At 46.3% G+C, this 24,682-nt stretch overlaps 1 protein-coding gene across 2 annotated transcripts in view; it reads right to left on the minus strand.

Moving 5' to 3' along the window:
- Positions 1-1,259: 1,259 nt before the first annotated feature.
- TTLL11 (tubulin tyrosine ligase like 11) overlaps positions 1,260-24,682 on the minus strand; it is a 193,148-nt gene continuing 169,725 nt past the window's right edge. The window contains exons 8-9 of one of the 2 annotated variants that reach the window (XM_077479183.1): positions 20,027-20,133; positions 1,260-4,996 (exon numbers count right to left, since the gene is read on the minus strand). In XM_077479183.1, coding sequence (XP_077335309.1) covers positions 4,713-4,996; positions 20,027-20,133 — 391 coding nt within the window. In that variant the 3' untranslated portion in view covers positions 1,260-4,712. The remainder of the gene's footprint in view (positions 4,997-20,026; positions 20,134-24,682) is intronic. The other variant, XM_077479184.1, reaches the window with a different exon arrangement.

Genomic DNA, 24,682 nt, shown 5'->3' on the forward strand with positions numbered 1-24,682 from the left:
TCCAGACAGAGGGTTAGGGGTCCTGCATCCTGATAAGACAGTGAGTGCAGAATGAAAACACCTCCTACAAGCTGTAAGGCCGCGTACACACGCGCGGACTGTTCGCCCAACCTTGTCCGCTGAACAGTGTTTGGGCGGACAGTCCGCTCGTGTGTGGGGCTTCAGCGGACAGTTTCAGCGGACAGTTGGCCGAAGAAGGTCTTACGGAAATTCCGAAAAACTGTCCGCTGAAACAAGGTTTCAGCGGACTGTTCGCTCGTGTGTAGGCTTGTTCGGCCAACTAAGTCTCGCGCATGCTCAGAAAGGATTTCCACGTCGGAAGGTTGCATTGCAGTGTATAGGACGTCGTATTTTTCGTCCCGTCGTACGTGCCGTTCACGTCATCGCGCACGGTTTCAGCAAACTGTTCGTCCGTCGTGTGTGGCCATGTCCGTCCATGCTAAGTTTGAGCGGACTGTTCGCTCAAACTGTTGGACGGACAAAGTTGGGCCAACAGTCCGCGCGTGTGTACGCGGCCTAACTGGACACTCATAGAAGTCACAAAACTGCTATATACTGCTGATGAGAAAAAGTATTTAGCAGTTTATATTTACTAAAATAACTGCATATCCATATTCTCTGTACTGTGGGAGACCAGATATAGTGAATTTAGGGTTCTGGGTTTAGTAACACTTTAAGACCCCTTTCACACCACACTGCCCATAGCGTCGGCGGTAAAACCGCTATTTTTAGCGGCGTTTTACCGCCAGATTTGTGGCGCATTGCGGACACTAGCGGGGCACTTTTACCCCCCCCGCTAGCGGCGAGAAAGGGTTAAAACCGTCTGCAATATGCCGCAATAGCGGCGTTTTGCCGGCGGTATTACATCGCTGCCCCATTTATTTCAATGGGGAGCAGCGGTGGAGGATCGGTAAACACACCACTTCTAAGAAGCTGCTGGCAGGACTTTTCCCTGACGTCCTGCCAGCCCACCGCTCCAGTGTGAAAGCCCTCGGGCTTTCACACTACAGACAATGGTGCAGCTTCTTTAGGGCGGATTGCAGGCGCTATTTCAAAGGCTATAGTGCCTGCAAAGCGCCCTCGGTGTGAAAGGGGTCTAAGGAGCTTGTACAATCAGATTGTAACATGTACTGTACAGTATGCATAAATCACAACCCTGCATTAAAATAACAGTCTACAGTGACAGATATTTTAATTTTTAGACGCTTACCCTTCATTTTTGGCCTGACATGAAGAAGCACAAGCCTAAATGACAAAAGTACAAGACAAAGCTTGGAATATTTTAATGGTGGATAAAAAAACAAATCATAACGTGACATAATAATGTAACACACAAAACCATCTCAGTGCAAATAGAAAGATCCTGTGTTTGATGCATTTAACATTTTACACCGGCGCCACTCACGCCTTTTGCCTTTACATATTTTTAATAACAGGTTAGCTGAATATGTAAGCAGTGTTACCCCACTGAGGGGGAAGGAAGCCAATCGATTCAGTGCTGCATTGTATGAAATATGGTGACTCCCCCAAATGTCATATATAGGAGGGAGACACTGGAGATCAGCAGAGTGCTTCTCATTATCCCTAATCTTTGTAAATACACTTATTATTGGAGAAGCACCAGGCTATAAATAAATACACAAGAAATATTAACTATGTAATGGAAAACACTCAGACCCCTTTCACACCAGGGCGTTTTGCAGGCGCTATAGCGTTAGTAATAGCGCCCGCAAAATGCCCTTAAGAAGCTGCACCATTGTCTGTAGTGTGAAAGCCCCGAGGGCTTTCACACTACAGCGGTGCGCTGGCAGGACGTCAGGGAAAAGTCCTGCCAGCAGCTTCTTTGGAGCGGTGTGTTTACTGCTCCTCCACCGCTGCTCCGCATTGAAATCAATGGGGCAGCGATGTAATACCGCCGGCAAAACGCCACTATTGCGGCATATTGCCGGCGGTTTTAACCCTTTTGCGGCCGCTAGCGGGGGGTAAAAGCGCCCCGCTAGCGGCCGAAATGTGCCGCAAATCCGGCGCTAAAACGCCGCTAAAAATAGCGGCGTTTTACCGCCCACGCTATCGGCGGTGTGGTGTGAAAGGGGTCTTAATGAATCCAGTGTGTAATGAATGGGAAGCAATCAGGACATCTAAACATTCTGCTTACAGTGGAAGGAATGATGTAAGACCCCTTTCACACCATGCCGCCCATAGCGTCGGTGGTAAAACGTCGCTATTTTTAGCGGCGTTTTACCGCCAGATTTGCGGCGCATGTCGGCCGCTAGCGGGGTGTTTTTACCCCCCCGCTAACGGCCGAGAAAGGGTTAAAACCGCTGCCAATACGCCGCAATAGCGCCGTTTTGCCGGCGGTATTACAGTGCTGCCCCATTGATATCAATTGGGAGCAGCGGTGGAGAAGCAGTAAACACACCGCTCCAAAGAAGCTGCTGGCAGGACTTTTCCTGACGTCCTGCCAGCGCACCGCTCCGGTGTGAAATCTCTCAGGGCTTTCACACTACAGACAATGGTGCAGCAGTTTTAGGGCGAATTGCAGGCGCTATTTCTAACGCTATAGCGCCTGCAAAACGCCCTTGGTGTGAAAGGGGTCTAAAACGGGAGGTACTTGCTGCCGGAACCGGATCCAATCCCCCTACATAGGCATCACACCGCCATCAGCCGATGAATAACTACAAGCAGCGCCTGGTGCTTTACCTTGTCCGTATTCCTTCATGATGGGTTCAGACTCCACTCACTCAGATGACATCACAGTCATAGGCGGGGCTTAGGTAAACGTTCCACAAGAAAATGATTTAAGGAAAATATCACTATTCCATTTCTCAGTGCAGCACATATTGTGAAAGAAAAATCGACAGTAATATAATATGCATAATAAATATTAATATAAAAAACAATAAGGGCATCTTCTTATATTATTCATCTTTTCCACCTTATTCCTGATCATCCTGCATATCTATATATAAATCTACCAACAGCACATTCCTATATATAGAAATCCACAGACAGAGACACATGCAGCATTCAATATTTAGTCAGGACAATACTGAAGCCATCAAACAAATGGAATATATCAGTTGTCAGCTTTCTTCATAGCTTTGGGCACTCGGCTCCAGGGACTCTCCGTTCGGACTCGGAAAATGATATATATATATATATATAAATATATATATAGACAGGATTGGCCAGGATGCCAGAAGACAGACTTGTACAGCAGGACAAAGCCAAGGAATGATGTGGATTGTATGGTAATCCATAGCAACCAGTCACAGCATTTGGACCAGAGAAAGGTGGTTCTGGTTGCCATGGGTTACTGCACAGTGCTTTATTACATAAAGAATCTGTAGAAGCAGATTTACTGGCCTCACAAGACTCGAGGAAAGGACTCCATTCTTTCCATATCAACCAAACCGACTCCAGCTGTCAGTTTTCTACAGCAGGTCAAAAGTTAAAGTAAACTTGTTATTGGTTAAAGCGGAGGGTCCACCCTAAAGTGGAGCTTCCGCTCATTGGAACCCTCCCCCCCTCCGGCGCCACAATTGGCAACTTTCAGGGGGGAGGGGGGTGCAGGTACCTGTACAGTACAGGTATCTGCACCAACTTCCGGCGTAGATTTCGCAGAATCTACGCCCCTTTCCGAAGGTCCCCCGCTGCCTGCTGGGAAACACACGGACCCCAGAGACAGTGGGGACCATCATTATTGCACAGCACGACGCGTGCATGCGCAGTAGGGAACCGGAAAATGAAGCCGCAAGGCTCCACTTCCTGATTCCCATACCCAAGATGGCGGTGGCAGCACCCGAGAGACGATCGAGAGATCGGCTTTGGGTGACGACATCGCGGGCGCGCTGGGCGGGTAAGTGTCATTATTTTAAAAGTCAGCAGCCGCAGTATTTGTAGCTGCTGGCTTTTAAAAAAATAAATAAAAACGCGGACTCCCGCTTTAATATAGATGACTGGCACATCCCTTTCCTGGCAGCGCCACTGGCAGGCCATCTGAAGGTATTATACACTACATCCAACATGTGCCCAGTAAGTCCTTGTACACACGGTCGGACATTCCGACGGAAAATGTCCGATCGGACCGCGTTGTCGGATAATCCGACAGTGTGTGGGCTCCATCGGACTGTTTCCATCGGAATATCAGACGGACAAAGTTTTAGAGCTGGGCTATAAAACTTTCCGACAACATGATCCGATCGGACTTTGTCCGATTGTGTGTAGAGAATTCCGATCGGACAAAGTGCCACGCATGCTCAGATCAAATTCCTAGACCAAAGCTTTTGGCTACTAGCCTGAACGTAGTCCCGTCCTAACGAAATAACGCCATCATGTTACGCACGATCGGATTTTCCGACAACTTTGTCTGACTGTGTGTATGCAACACAAGTTTCGGACAAAATCTGATGGATTTTGTTGTCGGAATGTCCGCCGTGTGTACAAGGGCTAAGAGCGGAAGAGGTATATGTATTCCAACTCAGTTAGCTATCTGTTTTGCAATCCGATTCTTCCTGTGTTATAACCTTCACTGGCAGCATCTCGTCGTTATTGGAAAGCCAAACTAAAACAGTGATATGTGCTCTTTACAAGTGGTAACACTTAGGAATGTAAGGTGCTTCCCGACTGTGAGGGTCTCAGCTCGTCCTGTAGGAAAATATGCATTAGCATTGATCTAGGGTAGGTTGGTGTCAGGCTGGTAAGTAGTTCCATCATGAATGCTGCAGCTTGTAGTCTGAAAGTTTACATGAAATGCTGCTGCGATGTGACAGCGGTGTATATGAGGTCAGATGCACATTGGTGTGGCGGTAATTGCTCAGTGCAGTTCTGTGTTCCAGCGTTCCTCTGCTGCACAGAATTCTCTTCTCCTCTGTTGTGTTCACATGGCTATGGCAGAGGTCAGCGAGTGCCTGCACTTGCTCATGAAGTGGTAAACCTTTAAACCGCCTTTGTGCTAAATAGAAGAAAGCCTCAATGAAGGCCTGGAGACACATACCTGCACAGAAGACAAATCACAGCAATCAAAATCGATCAATACCATTCCCCAGAGACCACTATCAGTCTCTCCCCATACTAATCAATCATAGTGCCCCCTACCCTATGTCCCCATTACTGGACAGAACAAATCCACTTTATACAGTCACAGAAATTCTCCCATTTTTTTTTCCCGGTATATGAAGACACTAAAGCAGTAAAGGGTAGCTGGACGTGAAGCCATAATAAAAAATGTCCTCTGCTGCTGGCCTTCAAAACAGTGCCAAGCATTTACTGAACTGAAGGAGGACGTGTACCGGCTGGTGTCCGCAGGTACCTCATCTCATTAAACTTTTCTACTAGAAAATAAGTCATGATTAGTAATATATTAGAGTGAGGTATTTGGCGCTACCTCCTAAATAATCCTAAATCTAGAGCCCCAATATATTTAAGGGTCCAGGTATCTCATCTATTTATTTATTTATTATGGTGCAGTAAACTTCCTACTTATACCTGTACAAAGTCTATATCACAATGATCGTGTCTGTAAAGGATAGGATCAATGGTATATGACGATGTGTGATAGTGAGTGGTAGGGATGAGCCGAACACCCCCCGGTTCGGTTCGCACCAGAACTTGCGAACAACCCCCGCATTCGGTACGAACGTTAGAACCCCATTGAAGTCTATGGGACTCGAACGTTCGAATTGGAAAGTGCTAATTTTAACGGCTAATATGCAAGATAGTGTCCTAAAAAGGGTTTGGGGACCTGCCTCCTGCCTCAGGGGACATGGGTCACTGCAAAAAAAAGTTTTAAAAACTGCCGTTTTGGCGGGAGCACTGATTTTAATGACGATTAAAGTGAAAAAAAGAAAGTGAAATATTCCTTTAAATATGGTGCCTGGGGGGTGTCTGTAGTATGCCTGTGAAGTGCCACGTGTTTCCCGTGTTTAGAACAGTCCCTGCACAAAATGACATTAAACGGAAATAACACCATTTAAAACTGCTTGCGGTTTTAATGTTATATCTGGTTCCTGCAATATGGTTGAAAATCATTGAGAAACATGGCATGGGTAGCCCTCCCTGCCCATTACCAGCCTATTTGGGTCTTGTACGCATATTAAGGGGAACCCCGTACCCATATTAAAAAAAGGAAATGCGTGTGGCCCCCAGGCCCTATATACTCAGAACAGCAGTATACAGGCGGTGCAAACAAGACAGGGACTGTGTAGGTTTGTTGTGTTAAGTTGAATCTGTTTGTCATTTTCAACCGGTACATTTTTAAAGTGTAGCTCCAGTCAAAAAACTATCTTTAAGCTTTTTGGAAAACATAGGGAAGGGTTATCACCCCTGTATAATTTGTTTTGTCGTCCATCTTTTTTCATCTCACTTGCTGCTGTCTCCTTGCGTTTGCAAGTAGGAGATGTTTGTAAGTTGGATGTTTGAAAGTAGGGGCCTGCCCTATATTATAGCGGTATGTACTGGGTACAGAGCACGCAGACAGCACGCACTATCTCCTAACACTACTGACTGCAAGCTCTATTATTAACCACTTGTTAGCCCAATGTTTGCATAAAGTGAAAGATGAAGTTATGCTGAGTAAATAGATATCAAACATGTCACTCTTCAAAATTGCACATGCCCGTGGAATGGCGCCAAACGTCGCTACTTAAAAAATCCCCATAGGCGACGCTTTAATTTTTTTTTTACTGGTTACATGTTTTGAGTTGCAGAGGAGGTCTAGGACTAGAATTATTGCTCTCGCTCTAACATTCTCGGCGATACCTCACATGTGTGGCACATGCGAGCACATGGGGACATGGGCGCTTTAATTTTTATTTTATTTTTTTATTGTTCATTTTACTTTATTTATTTTAGTTTGACATTTTTTTCCCCAAAAATATATTTTTGATCACTTTTATTCCTATTACAAGAAATGTAAACATCCCTTGTAATAGGAATATGGGGTGACAGGTCCTCTTTACAGTGAAATCTGGGGGGTCAATATGACCCCACATCTCACCTCTAGGCTGGGAAGCCTGAAATAAAAAATAAAAAAAAGATTCTGGCTTTGATCGTACTGGCGAGTTGGTAGAAGCACCGGAGGGCGGTGAGGGGTGGGGGGCGTCTATGGCTGGGTATTTCAGGGTATCACCGAGTATGGCTGGGTATCTCTGAGTATGGCTGGGTATGGCAATTTATGGCAGGGTATTACAGAGTATTGGCGGGGTATTGGCGGGGTACTACAGAGTAATAGCAGGGTACTGCAGAGTATTGGGGGGTACTACAGAGTAATGGCAGGGTACTGCAGAGTATTGGGGGTACTGCAGAGTAATGGCGGGTAATGCAGAGTAATGGCGGGTACTGCAGAGTATTGGGGGGTACTGCAGAGTAATGGGGGTTACTGCAGAGTAATGGGGGGTACTGCAGAGTAATGGCAGGGTACTGCAGAGTAATGGCGGGTACTGCAGAGTAATGGCGGGTACTGCAGAGTAATGGCGGGTACTGCAGAGTATTGGGGGGTACTGCAGGTTAATGGGGGTTACTGCAGAGTAATGGCGGGTACTGCAGAGTATTGGGGGGTACTGCAGAGTATTGGGGGGTACTGCAGAGTATTGGGGGGTACTGCAGAGTATTGGGGGTACTGCAGAGTAATGGCGGGTACTGCAGAGTATTGGGGGGTACTGCAGATTAATGGGGGTTACTGCAGAGTAATGGGGGGTACTGCAGAGTAATGGCAGGGTACTGCACTGCAGAGTAATGGCAGGGTACTGCACTGCAGAGTAATGGCGGGGTACTGCAGAGTAATGGCAGGGTACTGCAGAGTATGCACTGGTATTGCAGAGTATTGGCAGGGAATTGAGGGGTTAAATTCGGTGAGCAGCGATGTGGGCACTGCAGATGCAGCCCACATCGCTGCTGACACCGATCTCTTTCCCCTCCGCTGTACCGATCGGTACAGAGAGGGGAGGGAGGAACAGGCGTCATAACATGACGCCGGTTTGTTTCCAAGTGATCACTCCGTCATTTGACGGAGCAATCACGTGGTAAACGGTCGCTATGAGCGGCCGTTTACCGTGATCCGTGATGCGACCCGGCGGTCACGGATGCTCTCGAGTGCGCACACCTCGGGGCACGCGAGAGCAGAATTCTGGGAGGCCGTTAATTAACGGTCTCTCAGAGTTAAATAACCCCCCTGAAGCCGTTAATCGGCAATGGGCAGTTGTTAAGTGGTTAAAGCTAGATCACTAGCTATATAGGTGAGGTGAATATAGTGGTGTATACTGCAGTCAGGGCACAGACAACAACCACTACACAGCAGCAAGATAGGAAATCAGCCAAAAACGATTGGTGTGTACTGTGTTGAAGGTACACAGAACACCCACTGCTTCAGATGCTAAGTAACACACTACACGAAGCCGCCTCAAAGGCGGCCTTATATAGTGTGGGGCGTGCACTACACAGCCTGAGCTATGATTGGCCACAGGCAGGATGCCTGTGGCCAATCATGGCTCTCCTCGCTGCCGGCGCTGCGATTGGCTAAGCATGCGGGGGGTCACAGTGCATGCTTGGCCAATCATGGGGCAGCAATGCACTGCGCCACCGCAGTGCATTGTGGTCCGCGTGCGCGTCACTCGAATTTTGACGCGAACGGCCCAAACGTTCGGAATTCGCCGAACGCCCGAACAGCCAATGTTCGAGTCGAACGTACGTTCGACTCGAACACGAAGCTCATCCCTAGTGAGTGGGTACAATATACCTATGATAGAAAGTGCTTCTACAATAAAGTGCAATATAATAACAAAAGTGCTCAGTGATAAAGTGCAATTAGTGCTTACAGATCCTATAAGTGCTAGATTATGCTACATCGTAGCTGGACCACTTGTATTGCGTGACCACGTAAAAAAGAGACTTATTATCTTATCCAGAGTATATATAAAGTGCAAGTGTAAAGAAAATTAATTGATTGATACCATTAGTGAATATAAGAAATATGAAGATATATAGATATATATAAAAATATATATGAGAAAGGCTACTTAAAGCGTGACCTCTTGTAAGCTGCATTGGTTGGCGCCATCCTGTCCCCGGTCTGCGATACCTGTGGAGTGCCTCAGGACTCCAAGTCTGCAACCAAGGGTTTTTTTCTTTTAAACGAAAAAACTTTCCATGTGGGAATAACAACTAAATCTGTCATCTTTGTGGATACAGTGGATGGGGTAACTATACCAATCACATGTACCGTATGTCACTTAACATATTTATAGTATGCATGAGGAATAATTGCACTGTACATTTCTTATATGTAATTGTACAGTGTTGATAGGACATAATTGACTGTTACATTGTATCCGCTTATATTTTTTCTATTTTTTATTATACATTTCCTACTGGAGTTCATGTTTTAACTATTATGTTATGAAGTTTTTCTCTCATCTTAATAAATTATTATATCTATAGAGGTTATTCACCTTATTTCTTTGTTTGCTGCCAGAAAACCCCACCTGGGGGAGTTTTTCTTCCTTTTTTCGATGTCCCTTGAAGTCTGTGCTGTGTCCTGATATCTCTGTGTAAAGTGCTGCTACTAATGCTGCTCACCTCTGCCCTATTGTTGTGTACAGATGACTTACCGGCAGACCCTTTGTTTACATGTAAATAACCGGGATTCATATGTAAATAGCTGTGGCATTACTAAGAAAATAGCTGCAGCCAGCGGCATTCATATGTAAATAAAGGCGCCATTCATATGTGTATCATGCTTCCCTGCAGTAAGGAGATGATGTGCTGTAACCTCTATCAACCAATCAGTGAGCAGTATTGCTGTATAGTAATCTCTAGCAACCAATTAACAAGCAGAAATCATTTGATGTAACCTCTAGCAACTAATCAGTGAGCCGTAATGTGTGCTGTAACCTCTAGCAACCAGTCAGTAAGCAGTAATGATATGCTGTAACCACTGGCAACCAAATGCAGTTTCTGCCTGATCTGATACAGTAACTGATTTTAAGTCTAGCTGCTTTTTATTGTATGTCTCAGAGCAGATGGAGAGTGAAATTGCATGGGGGGGGGGAAGAAAAATTTTGTCCAGGGTCCAAGACGGCCCTGGACACAGGGAGCATGCAGCATCTCAGACCAGGCATAAGCGCCACTGTTTTTTTACAGGAGTCCAATAGATTGATGTGACTTGGGCTTTGTATGACAACATGGGTTTATTTCCTATGACTGACATCTCTACCTAGTGGCCATTATGTAGTATTTTCTTGAAATAACTAATCAAGAAAATAACATATGATAATTAGATGGGGCTGACAAACAGAGAAAATAAACCTATTAGGTGAATTACAATGATTATTTATGATAGTCGATCATGAATGCTTGAATTGTGAGTGAATGCTTGGGAAATTTGCAGAGCAATTTTTATATTGCATTGCATTAAGAGCCCCAAGTCTGCTTATGTGAAGAATCACCAGGAATCAGCCTAGTTCAACACATTAGAGGAGCAAATAATCACCACAGTGGCAACAAATTCTCCCAGTCTCACTGGGCTATTGTATGGAGATCTTATCACAGCTCAATATAAGTGACTGGAAAGACCCAAGAGGATAGAAGCAACACAGAAGAGCATTTATGGAGCTCCTCTTATGCCGCGTACACACGACCGGACTTTTCGAGGGACTAGGTCCGACGGTCTTTCCGACGGACTTTCGGCGGAGTTCCGACGGACTTTCCAAATGAACGGACTTGGCCACACACAATCACACCAAAGTCTGACGGATTCGAACGTGATGACGTACGACCGGACTAGAATAAGGAAGTTCATAGCTAGAAGCCAATAGCTGCCCTAGCGTCGGTTTTTGTCCGTCGGACTAGCATACACACTAATGGATTTCTTGGTCCGACGGAGTTCCGGTGGAAAAATTTAAAACATGTTCTATTTCTAAAGTCTGCCGGATTTTTGGCAAGCAAAGGTCAGATGGAGCCCACACAAGATCGAATTGTCCGACGGACTCGTTCCGTCGGACCTTTGCTGTCAAAAAGTCCAGTTGTGTGTACGCGGCATAAGTATCGTACTGTCATCTTGTCACTGCTGAAGATGGAAGAGCCCGGGGCCATATGACACCTCTAAGTTTAGCACACCACCCAGCTCTGACACATGGGACAGAAAGCACGTGAACAATTTTTTACTTCAGTACACAGAAATTCTACATGGAAGAGAATACTGGGGGACCCTGAGCCAAGATGTGAATGCTCTCGTCTTCAGTTTGGAGAAAATCTTTTTGGCAATCAAATCTCAGAGCGTTCTGCAGCCAGCCGCTGAAAGAAGAAAAGCGACAATTCTGCACTTTGGGATTATTAAGTGTCTGAAATAAAACATAAGAGGCAGTTGATGATCCCTCAAGGTGAATTATGGCTCTTTCCAACACTAAATATGTTTTTCAGGACTCTTTCTAAGATATTTATCTGACAAACTTCAGCTCCTCCACTGCACAACTGGCAATTTAATACAATTAACTACGTCTCATTCACACAGACAAGCAGCGATAGAGCATGGGGTTCAAGGCTTCTTCACTATATTTCTCTATAAATAAGCACAAGATGGCAGGACAGACCTAGAAGAAACAGACTCCTATGGAATATGTGATGTATAGGCTTTAGTAAGATGGTGTCCCCAGTGCCAGAAAGTCAGCTGCAGAAATAGTTATAAGTGGACCAATAGCACAATACATCCACCTAATGTTGCAAAGGTAGTAAAAGTTATATTTCAGCGTATACAGTTTGTCACATCTTTCAGAAGAAACAGCATTTGTAAACGCCACTTCCCAGCCTGTGCCATCAGTATAGTCACCACTGTTTTAACTTTAGCCAATCTGAAGTGTTATTTATATCAGGGGATGGTGTAAGGCAGGGGTGCCCAACCAGTGGCCCGGGAGCCACATGTGGCCCGCGGCCTCCTGCTCTGGGATGGTGGTTTGACAAGCCCAGATCGCAGGTTGCCAACCCACCGTCCCAGAGCATCAGTGTTGTGAATGAAGCCGGCGGTAGAGAAAGCAAGAAGTTGCAGAGCAGAGCCACATAAGCCGATTCTTCCTGTATAGCGCCACCTCCTATCACAATCGATACCAAATGAACTCTGCCTGGGACAGCAACAGCCGGGGGAAAACTGAATGGAAGATTGATATTAAAGGTGTGTTTGTTACTGAAATCAGTGTATATATGGGCATATCTGTTCTTCAGTGGTTACTAGGCTGCTGTTAAACTAATCCTGCACATGCGGGTTACCTGCACTGAGCCATAGACTTCTGTTATTACCTGTGGGTTTGGTGCGCTTTCAGAAAGTGCACTATACCATCGGGATATAATAGAAGTCTATGGCAAAGTGCAGCTAACCTGCAAGAAAGCCACAGGTGCACGTGGCGCATCAGTGTGAAAGCAGCCTTAGGACCCAATCGGACCCTCCATTAACCTATATGTCCATTTACCCCTGCTTACCTTCAATCTGATACACAAAAAAAAAAGGGAAGGGGAACCGTCCCTTCCATCAGATTGAATTGGAGGGCCCATAGAGTAGCATGGGCTGTGTCCATATCCGTTCTGCATATGCAGCGTAGATACAGATCTGTCATCCGCCCATTACATTTATTTTGGCCCGTGACCGGTTACCAAGTTGCTTCAATGGCCCTCGCTCTTCAAAAGGTTGGGCACCCCTAGGGTAAGGTGTACAGCACACAGAATCAGGTTAGTGAGTAAATAAAAGTAAAACTGGTGCCAACCTAGACACAAGGACTCAAAAAACTCTAAATATGCAGCTGCTCCTTTAAGTGTTCACTGTGTGAACAAGATGGACTCTTACCAGCAATATATAACTTGGTAAATTTGACAACTTGGGGTATCCCCTGTTTTCTAATAGTAGATGGGATCAACATACATGGAAGCTTCCCGATGACGCTAGTATGCAAAATGCATCCGCCATCCACGTCCGCCAACTGTCACATCACTTCCTGTCAGGTTTGGTTAGCACATCTATCGGCTGGAACCAACGCCGGCTTGTCCGAGTGGCGAGTGGATTATGTTTTAAACCAGGCTGTTTATGTTGGTGCTAACCATGAATGTAAGTGTACAACTTTTTTGTAATCTTTCTACTTTTATTAAAACGGAAATAAACTATTTTGGAATTCTATTTTTTCTGGGTCTGGGCTGCGGAAGAGAGAGAGAAGGTGACTGAGAGATCAGTGGCTGGCTCACTACCATAAAGCACTGTGTGTGGATCCCATCTACTACCATTAGAAAATGGGTGATACTCCAAGTTATCATATATTGTTTTGCTGGTAAGAGTCCATCTTGTTCACACAGTAATGGAGCATGAATTGAAGCTTTTGAGCACTATTCTATTAAGAGACATGGTGGTTGGAGTTTTATATGACTGTTTTACATGGACTTTTTCATATTTTTTATTAAAGAATATTTTTACATTATGTGGACTGTGTGTGTTCAAATTAATTGAAATGGGTTATTGGATGTTTTTTGTTTCTAATGTTGTGTGTGAGCGTCTTACTTTTATTATACTTTTTTCAAGTTCAGGTTAGTTAGTACATGGGCAGATTGTAATCTAAAATATCTGATGGAGAACTTAAAGAGGAAGTAAGCCCTGATGAGTTTACTTACTCTTTGATTCCCTGCAAAGGTAAAGCATAATGGACTACTATGCATCGCATAGTAGTCCATTATGTGTCACTTACCTGACACAGGATCCAGCAAAGTCACCACTGTCCCCTGTAGTCCGGCGTATCCATCTTCTCGGTGGGTCTCCTGCTCCGCCGCTGTCATTTGGCAAAGCCGCGATGACGTCACTCCCGCGCATGCGCACGGGAGCCGCAACTCGCAGCATATCGCCGTTGACCACGGCGCCACTATCTACGGCGCATGCGCCGTAGACAGCGGTGCCTGTCTATCAGCAAATATCTCCTAAACCATGTAGGTTTAGGAGATATTTCTTGGACCTACAGGTAAGCCTTAATCTAGGCTTACCTGTAGGTCAAAGTTGGTTGTAAGGGTTTACAACCACTTTAAGACTGCCTTGTATGATGGCTCTCCCCACTGCCTGCAAGGTGGCATCTCCCAAAGCCTGCATGATGGTGCGTGTAAGACAGCCCTTTCTGTTACCTGCATGATAGTACCTGGGTGTGTCAAGTAGGAAAAACAAATGTACTTAGTCTCTAAAAAGTCAGATATTGATTTGCCGCAGGAGTAAATAAAGGGTAAATAGGCTGCAACAGTGCCAAAGCCAGAAGATTTACAGAACAATGTGCATCCTGCTGGATAGAAGAAAGTGAGCACTGCAAAAAGTTCTGTCTAGAACCGATGCTTTGAAGTGGTCAGATCGTGCCTGCATCTCCAACCGCCCACTAATCTATGGCTGCCTACCAAATGCAAACTGTGATGATGGGATCAGATAGACAAGCTCCGACTGATGTGTTTTCATTTGGTTGCAGAATAATTTCCTATTTTTTAAACCTGAATCCTTTACATAATATGCTGTTAATAAGCAAAATAAATAGTGCAGTATCCAGGGAATCTGTAAACACAAAGTGTACACCTCTTCGAGATTCCAGGATAAATCACTGTCTCTTCCTCCACTTCTCGGACACAGAATAAGATAAAACTACCACGGGGTAGTCACCTTCTGTTTCACATCCTAAGGCCGCGTACACACGCGCGGACTGTTCGCCCAACCTTGTTCGGCAAACAGTTTGTCAAACAGTCCGCTCAAAATTTGCATGAGCGGACTTGCCCACACACGAGCGGACTGTTTGACGAACAAGGTTGGGCAAACAGTTCGCTCAACTTTTGAAATGAACGGACTCGCCCACGTAAGGCGGAGGCAAGTCCGCCCATTTCGAGCGCGTGTACAGGTAGGCGGGGCCCGCGAAGGAGACGTCGCGGGCTCCGCCGCCTGGAATGGGCTTAAAGGGGAACCCCAACGCCGAAAAAAATCGGCGTGGGGGTTCCCCCCAAGTCCACACCAGACCCTTGTCCGAGCACGCTACCCGGCCGGCCAGGAAAGGGGGGCGAGCGAGCGCGCCCCCCCTCCTGAGCCGTACCAGGCCGCGTGCCCTCAACATGGGGGGGTGCCTTGGGGAAGGGGGGGGCCGCGCGGCCCCCCCCACCCCAAAGCACCTTGTCCCCATGTTGATGAGGACAAGGGCCTCTTCCCGACAACCCTGGCCGTTGGTTGTCGGGGTCTGCGGGCGGGGGGCTTATCGGAATCCGGGAGCCCCCTTTAAGAAGGGGGCCCCCGGATACCGGCCCCCCACCCTATGTGAATGAGTATGGGGTACAATGTACCCCTACCCATTCACCTGTGAAATAAAGTACAAATAAAAACACAACACAGGGGGAAAAAATATTTTATTGCACAGCCGGGGGTCTTCCGTCTTCGGGGGTCTTCTCGCCGGACTCCTCCGCTATGTGTGTGTAGCTCTTTTGCCAGCGGAGGAGTCCGGCTTTCTTCCTCCCCGCCGCCGGCCTCTTCTCCCGACTTCGGGGGTCTTGTCCCCCTCTTCGGTTCTTCTGCCGGGCCACCGCGCCTGGTCCGGTGGCCCGGTCTTCTGTCGCCGTCTTCCGTTCTTCTGTCGCCGCCTTCGGTTCTTCTGCCGGGCCACCGCGCCTTCTTGTAGCTCTTTTACAGGCGGTGGCCCGGTCTTCTGTCGCCGCTGTCGTCGCCGCCGCCGCCGCCGCCTTCCGTTCTTGTTCTTCTTGTTCTTCTTCTTGTTCTTCTCCTGGAGATGTTGACTCGACGATCTCTCCGGCCGGAATGCCAGAGCCGCGCTGTGCGGTCACTTATATAGTGACAATGGGGCGGTGTCACATGGTATATGTCACATGGGTTGGTCACATGGTGCCCCCGCCCCCTTACGATGTCATAGTCCCCATGTGACATCAACCCATGTGACCAACCCATGTGACATATACCATGTGACACCGCCCCATTGTCACTATATAAGTGGCAGCGGAGCGTGTCCCTGGCATTCCGGCCGGAGAGCTCGTCGAGTCAACATCTCCAGGAGAAGAAGAAGAAGAACAAGAACGGAAGGCGGCGGCGGCGGCGACGGCGACGACAGCGGCGACAGAAGACCGGGCCACCGCCTGTAAAAGAGCTACAAGAAGGCGCGGTGGCCCGGCAGAAGAACCGAAGGCGGCGACAGAAGAACGGAAGACGGCGACAGAAGACCGGGCCACCGGACCAGGCGCGGTGGCCCGGCAGAAGAACCGAAGAGGGGGACAAGACCCCCGAAGTCGGGAGAAGAGGCCGGCGGCGGGGAGGAAGAAAGCCGGACTCCTCCGCTAGTAAAAGAGCTACACACACATAGCGGAGGAGTCCGGCGAGAAGACCCCCGAAGACGGAAGACCCCCGGAGCTGTGCAATAAAATACTTTTTCCATGTGTTGTGTTTTTTTTTGTACTTTATTCCACAGGTGAATGGGTAGGGGTACATTGTACCCCATACTCATTCACATAGGGTGGGGGGCCGGTATCCGGGGGCCCCCTTCTTAAAGGGGGCTCCCGGATTCCGATAAGCCCCCCGCCCGCAGACCCCGACAACCAACGGCCAGGGTTGTCGGGAAGAGGCCCTTGTCCTCATCAACATGGGGACAAGGTGCTTTGGGGTGGGGGGGGCCGCGCGGCCCCCCCCTTCCCCAAGGCACCCCCCCATGTTGAGGGCACGCGGCCTGGTACGGCTCAGGAGGGGGGGCGCGCTCGCTCGCCCCCCTTTCCTGGCCGGCCGGGTAGCGTGCTCGGACAAGGGTCTGGTGTGGACTTGGGGGGAACCCCCACGCCGATTTTTTTCGGCGTTGGGGTTCCCCTTTAAGCCCATTCCAGGCGGCGGAGCCCGCGACGTCTCCTTCGCGGGCCCCGCCTACCTGTACACGCGCTCGAAATGGGCGGACTTTCCGAGCGGGAACAGTCCGCTCATTTCGAAAGTACAGCGGACAAGCCCACACACGGGCGGACTGTTCGCTCAAACACAGTTTCAGCGGACAGTTTTTCGGAATTTCCGAAAGACTTTGTCCGTCCAACTGTCCGCTGAAACTGTCCGCTGAAAGCCCACACACGAGCGGACTGTCCGCCCAAACACTGTTCAGCGGACAAGGTTGGGCGAACAGTCCGCCCGTGTGTACGCTGCCTAAGATCTGTCGCTTTGTTTTCAAGACACTAACGTACCGCTATCTTGTAAGAGGTTTAATCAATGTTTACATGCACAATGTTATTTCACGTCTCCTCTCTCCAGTGGCTATTGAAGTTTGTTAATGTCCCATGGATGAGAAAAATGAAGCAGCATATTAGTGGAGTAATCAGATGCCATCACAATGCTGCCAATCCTCAGAAACATTACATCTTAATAGCAGCATTGTGGTTTTTATTCAATGTACAACATTCCATGTAGCATGAATCCAGAGATGACTAGAAATGCTACTTGGTAACAGCAATGGAACTAAACTAAAGACAGTTCATAGAGTATACTCCTCAAAAACTCTTGAGGATATACCCAACTCAATCTGACAGATGCCCTAAATGTGCTAATCAACTGGGTAAATTCTTACATGTTCTATGTGTTGTATGATCATGTCCTCTCATCCAGCAGTTTTGGACCAAGGTGGTGAACACGATAAATTCTGTAGGAATTCTAACCGTAGGCATGGACCATACTATCCCCCTTCTGGGCATTTGTGATACTGTTACGTCTAACGCCCATAAACAATTGTTCATATTCTATGCCACCCTTTTCGCCAGAAAGGCTAGCCTAACAAAATTGAAGCAGCCTGTACACCCTACGGTCTCACAATAGAGAACTATGATTGATGCAACTCACCCACTTTATAAACCTACATATATGAGCCGTAAATGTCCAAAAAACTTAAATATGGGGAACCTGGGTTAAGAGGTAGAGATCCAATTTGGTGGTCCTCTATATAAGAGACTAAAATACTAGACAATATATTTGTGTTTCCCCCTTCTCAACTTCCCCCTCTCCCATTCTACCCCAAACATACTGATAATCAATACCTGATAACAACCTGACCTAGCTATTGTATGGAGGTTCTTTCCATATGTCTTACACCAACTAATGTGGTAAAATAGATCTGATATGTATCCTACTACATTGGAATGTACTATGTTCCTTAATGTTCAATTTTCTTTTGTATACATTGTTTATTTCTTGTTTGGAAATAAATAAAAACTTTTCTATAAAAAAAATAAAAACATTTAAAAAAAGGACAGTACAGGACACAGGTAAAGTATTCAATGATCTTGGGTTATAGGCTCATGCTTTCAGGTGACTGGACACTGGCAAGCTTTTGAGGACAGGGCTCCTGGGCGCCTCCCCTATAACTATACCCCACTCTGTGAGTCCTCAGTTTTGTAGCAAGCAATGCAGAGTAACTCTAAGATATGGAATTTGGCGAAAAAGTCTAAATTCCTCTTATCTACAGTGCCTTGCGAAAGTATTCGGCCCCCTTGAACTTTTCAACCTTTTGCCACATTTCAGGCTTCAAACATAAAGATATCAAATTTTTATTTTTTGTGAAGAATCACCAACAAGTGGGACACAATTGTGAAGTGGAACGAAATCTATTGGATATTTTAAACTTCTGTTGAAGGCGCAGAGAGCATCATGAAGACCAAGGAACACACCAGGCAGGTCCGTAATACTGTTGTGGAGAAGTTTAAAGCCGGATTTGGATACAAAAAGATTTCCCAAGCTTTAAACATCCCAAGGAGCACTGTGCAAGCGATCATTTTGAAATGGAAGGAGTATCAGACCACTGCAAATCTACCAAGACCCGGCCGTCCCTCTAAACTTTCAGCTCAGACAAGGAGAAGACTGATCAGAGATGCAGCCAAGAGGCCCATGATCATTCTGGATGAACTGCAGAGAACTACAGCTGAGGTGGGAGAGTCTGTCCATAGGGCAACAATCAGTCGTACACTGCACAAATCTGGCCTTTATGGAAGAGTGGCAAGAAGAAAGCCATTTCTCAAAGACATCCATAAAAAGTCTCGTCTAAAGTTTGCCACAAGCCACCTGGGAAACACACCAAACATGTGGAAGAAGGTGCTCTGTTCAGATGAAACCAAAATCCAACTTTTTGCCCACAATGCAAAACGATATGTTTGGCGTAAAAGCAACACAGCTCATCACCCTCAACACACCATCCCCACTGTCAAACATGGTGGTGGCAGCATCATGGTTTGGACCTGCTTTTCTTCAGCAGGAACAGGGAAGATGGTTAAAATTGAGGGGAAGATGGATGCAGCCAAATACAGGACCATTCTGGATGAAAACCTGTTGGAGTCTGCAAAAGACCTGAAACTGGGACGGAGATTTATCTTCTAACAAGACAATGATCCCAAACATACAGCAAAATCTACAAAGGAATGGTTCACAAATAAACGTATCCAGGTGTTAGAATGACCAAGTCAAAGTCCAGACCTGAATCCAATCGAGAATCTGTGGAAAGAGCTGAAAACTGCTGTTCACAAACGCTCTCCATCCAACCTCACTGAGCTCGAGCTGTTTTGCAAGGAAGAATGGGCAAGAATTTCAGTCTCTCGATGTGCAAAACTGATAGAGACATACCCCAAGCGACTTGCAGCTGTAATCGCAGCAAAAGGTGGCTCTACAAAGTATTAATGCAAGGGGGCCGAATCATTTTGCACGCCCCACTTTTCATTTTTTTATTAGTTAAAAAAGTTTCAAAAATCCAATAGATTTCGTTCCACTTCACAATTGTGTCCCACTTGTTGGTGATTCTTCACAAAAAATAAAAATTTGATATCTTTATGTTTGAAGCCTGAAATGTGGCAAAAGTTTGAAAAATTCAAGGGGGCTGAATACTTTCGCAAGGCACTGTATCACCTCTATAGGATGCATACAGAAAACAGAAAGCAAACATACTCCATGATGTTTCTGGACTAGAGAAATGTTAAATATGTTTGACTGCTCACTCACATATATACAAATATAGGTGAATGAGGAAAGGAAGATTACCTGATTCTCTTTGGTCTAGCGCCATGCTGTTCCAGCGCCTTGTTATATCAATGTAGAGAATGTCGCCAGATGCCATGCAGAAACTGCCACTACTCAGCTTGCAGCTCCTGCAAAGAAAGAGACAGAATCCATGACTTAGGAAGAAAAAAAGAGGAGCTACAGGTCGTATCTCAGAGATCTTAGCTGGGAGTTGCAGCTGGACGTTCAGCCTGCCTATACATCCATACATGGTCCGATTCTTGGCCAGGTTCTGCTGAACTGACCAAGATTCAAACCAGGCCTGCTTTAAACTACCTCAAAGTTTCTTCTATTATTCAGGGATTCTATTGGTGAGAAACCTGCTTGTGTCTTCACACCTGCTGGGGAAATGATGAGAGGCTCTCACACTCCCTGCTGAATTCTTTATTTATTTACATGAAGAATGTAACAGGCAGAGCTTAAAACACACAAAAGGGGACAGGGTCACCCAGAACACAAAGGTGTTGTTGGATTATCCAAGACATATCAGATTAGTTACTGAATCAATCAAGAAAATAGGAGTATTAACCTCCTTAGCGGTAATCCCGAGTCTGGCTCGGGTTGGAATTTTAATTACAATAGCGGTAACCCCGAGCCAGACTCGGGCTTGCACCGCTCGATGCAGGGGAGGACACAGGTAACGTTACTTACCTTGTCCCCTGGATCCAGCGATGTCCCCCGCGCTGTGTGATCGAGCCGTCCTGCGCTCGATTCACAGTGCCGAATGCCGCCGATCTCCGTTCCCTGCGACGTTACGACGCACGGGAGCGGAGAACGGCGGCAAATTCAAAAATGTAAAAAGACACAAAACACACACAGCACTGTAATCTTACAGATTACAGTGCTGTAGTAAAAAATACACACCCCCTTTGTCCCTAGTGGTTTGTGCAATGCCCTGCATGCACTTTTATATTATAAATACTGTTTTTTACTGCCTGGAATTTGGAGATTGTCCATAGCAACCATAACATGGCCCTTTTTCATTTTTTTTTGGATTTGATTACATTATTGGACAATTTTTATTATTCTTTATTATATTATAAACTTTATCATACCCGGGATGTCCGCTAGACTCTGGTTTGAAGAGATTTCAGAGCGTTATTCCTAAGAATTACAGGACTACAAAATAAAAGCCAGATTTCCATGCAAAATAATTGTACCGCTTTCAGCACCTTATTCCAGACTGAATCATACCGCCAGGGAGGTTAAAGTGGAGTTCCATCCATTTAAAAGTCAGCAGCTACAAAAAGTGTGGCTGCTGACTTATAATAATCACTCACCTGTCCCACGGTCCAGCGCTGTGGGCTTATGAAGCCCCGCTCCTCTCCCTCTCCTCTCTGAGGCGCCAGCATTCTAACTGTGAGTGCTCGACTTTTGCACAACAGCCAGGCGCACACTGCATATACGTAAGCCTTGCTGCGCGCTGTGAATGGTCGGGCAATCTTCTCGGACCTGTGACATGTCCCAGAAGATTGCAGGGAGGGAACGGGGGAGAGGTGAACTTCCTTCTGCCGCTGCGGAGCCAGGGGAAGAAGTGGGAGCTGGGTGCATGTAAAAACAGAGTATGTTCATAGAGTTATAATAGTTTATTTTGAGATTGGAAATTGTTTGAAAAAGCTTTAAATCTTTTAGTAGATTTGGGATCGAGATGTGGGGATCAGTTAAGAAGAGAAGGAGATCATTGGCAAAAGCAGCCAGTTTGTAGAAGTGATTTTTTTTTTATTGTAACACCTTTGGTGTCAGTGGTAAGCCTTATTTTGTGTAGTAGGGGTTCGAGTGTGAGTACGAATAGTAGCGGCGAGAGGGGGCATCCCTGTCCGGTGCCATTGTGGAGCTGGAAGGCATTTGACAGTTGGCCATTGACCTAGACTAGACAGAAGCAGAGGTATATAGAGCTCTTATGAAGGATTGCAAATGGTTCGGTATACCAATTGCTGAGAGAACCATGTCAAAATAATCCCAGGCCACCCAAACTACTTTGGTCAACAAAGTGGATCTGTTTTAAATACTACTCTGTTCAGGAGAATGATTTAGAAAAGGCTCCCTGACAGACAACACTTATAGGCCCCCGCTTTTTTTTCCTGGTCATAGTGATGGCTAAAGGGAAGCCCACTTAAGGGTAATAGATTAAAGGGAAGCTTTATCACTGGGCTCAGAAATGCTGGATAGGTATGCACCCAAGGCACACCTAACCTATGGCTTTCCTCACATCTGAATGCTGGTATGTCACCTGTGAAAATGGGGGGGGGGGGGGGGGTTGTTTTACTCCTCACCCTGTACTATCAATATAAATTAAAATGACAAAACCTCCGCGATACAGCAGCAAATATCAAAAGGGTAAAAGAGGAGAAAGAAAGAGAAAAGGAAAGGCAGTAGGTTATGACCCCGCATGCTCTATCCCATCCTCCTGATTCCACTCTAGGTGGGTATGGATCGAGGGTCTCCATTCAAATCTCTGACCCAGGGGTCCCAAACCTTTTCAAACAGCCGTAGCTTATCATGTAAAATCGCTGTCATTGGCTCATTTACCATGATCCAGGAAACTTTCCCCCGCCACCTCCTGGCTGCTACTTTCCCCCGCCACCTCCTGGCTGCTACTTTGCCCTTGTCACCTCCTGGCTGCCACTTTCCTCCGCCACCTCCTGGCTGCCACTTTCCCCTGCCACCTCCTGGCTGAGGCTTTTCTGTGTATGAAAATGGGACATAGTTTTAGTTTATTGTTCTTCAAACACAATTTTGAGAAATATGTTAAACAATGCTATACCTGACTCAAGCTGGGCTTCTCCACATCTTCTTCCTGGGTGGAAGGCCCAGGTTGGATGTCGGAAGCCTCAGCCGGGGTGGAAGGAAGCGTGGAAGGAAGGGTTGAGAGTGATGGCCTGATTTCAGTCTGGTCTGACAGAAATCGCAGTCTGTCGTAGTACCAGAGCCCAGGTACATATACATCATCTGCTGCTGCTCCTGATCTCATGGAATCCTGCACCTTTTTGCGCTCATATGTGCTCCTCAGGCCACCAATTTTGGCCTTCAAATAGTTGTTTGCCATGGGGATCTGCGGCTTCAACAATTCCAGCAGTTGATCGAGCGCTGCCTGCCTCTTTATTTTATTAGTATACAAGGGGTGTTTTATCTGCCACAGACAAGGTAGCTCTCTGTACATATCAATGAATTGGGGGAGGAAGCTGTGATCATTGAATTGATCCACTTTATCTCTAAGACCCAACACAAGACAAACCCTAATGTCAGGATAAACTCTCATAATCTTGTCCCAATATAGGCCTCAATATATAAGCAGTATAGGCCACTGATGCCCCAAGTTAAAATTGTACCTTAGTTATCACGCTCGGCACTTACGCTACTCCATCCTCCGATCACAGATCGTACGTACGCGGCGAAGAAAGAGCAAGTGCATGCAGATGAGAGCAGCAACGAGGAGGACGACGAAAGCCCGGAGCCACAAACGTCACAATCCCAGAGGAGATTTAAGACCTCAAATATGTCCTTTGTAGAGATGGTGGAGATGGCGGACATCTTGAAGAGGGCCGACTATGATGGGAAGCATGGACCTTACTCAAACCCAAATGAGAGAAAGGCCAAGATCATGACTAAAGTTGTGAAAAGTCTGCAGAAGAATTTTGGAGTACGGCGATCCAAGGATCAACTGAGGAAACGATGGTCAGACCTCAAATTGAGGGAGCAGGACCAGTACAGAAGAATCAAGAGAGTGCTGCAAAAAAGTAAGTATTTTGTCGTGTGTTCCTATTATTATTATTACGTTCGTGCTGGTCCATGTGCTTTTCTTTACTGTTGTAGTTTAAAATGGCAAGTTTCAGGTTCGTGGGCACAGTAATCGTTTGTAGTAAACATCTAATACAATGTTTTTGGCAGATGCAGGTTAACTACATTTGTTCATGCCTATTTGTATTGAAATAAGTTTAGTACATTGTTTTCTAGATGGGTTTGTAACTAGAATGAAATGCAAACTTGATTCAGTGTAAGGAGGACACTCAGCAGCTGTTTACACATCTGGACGCAGGAGCACTAGTGTGGGACACCATAACAAACTTTTTAGGGTGTCCCACACAGGTGATTCAGTGGATACTAGGGGTGATGCACAAAACAGGTAAGTATTCCAGCTTTAGAAAGGGAAAAAAATAATGTCTTCAGCTTGGAACTCTGCTAAAACTGTTTGTACAACACTGACTGTACAACACTTCCAAGCAATGTTTCATATTCCTATTTCTGCCCTAAAATATCTGTGTGCCAAGTATACCTTTTTTTAATTCACATAGGGGAGAAAAGACTCAGGGCAACAGAGGACACCAGGGACCCCCAACCTCATAAAGAAGGGGAAGTTACCACGCAACAACCTCAGGATGTGGAGGAAGGAGAGGTTTATGAAGTGGGTGAAATAGTGACCACAACAGGTGAGTGTCTGAGACCACAGCTTCAGGTAATAGATGTATGCCTGAATATTTATAATACATGGTGTGTTTTTTTATTTTAGGTGATGTGGATGTTGTGGAAGAAGAATCTCATTTCACAAGTGCAAGTGCACATGTCCTCATCAGTTAGATCATGGTGTACAATCGTGATTTACAGAAGATCAAGGAAGACATCAATGATGTGGAAAAAAAA

This window comes from Lithobates pipiens, unplaced genomic scaffold (genome assembly GCF_037356315.1).
Source record: "Lithobates pipiens isolate NorthernLeopardFrog02 unplaced genomic scaffold, aLitPip1_a1.2 Scaffold_14, whole genome shotgun sequence".
Classification (NCBI taxonomy): domain Eukaryota; kingdom Metazoa; phylum Chordata; class Amphibia; order Anura; family Ranidae; genus Lithobates; species Lithobates pipiens.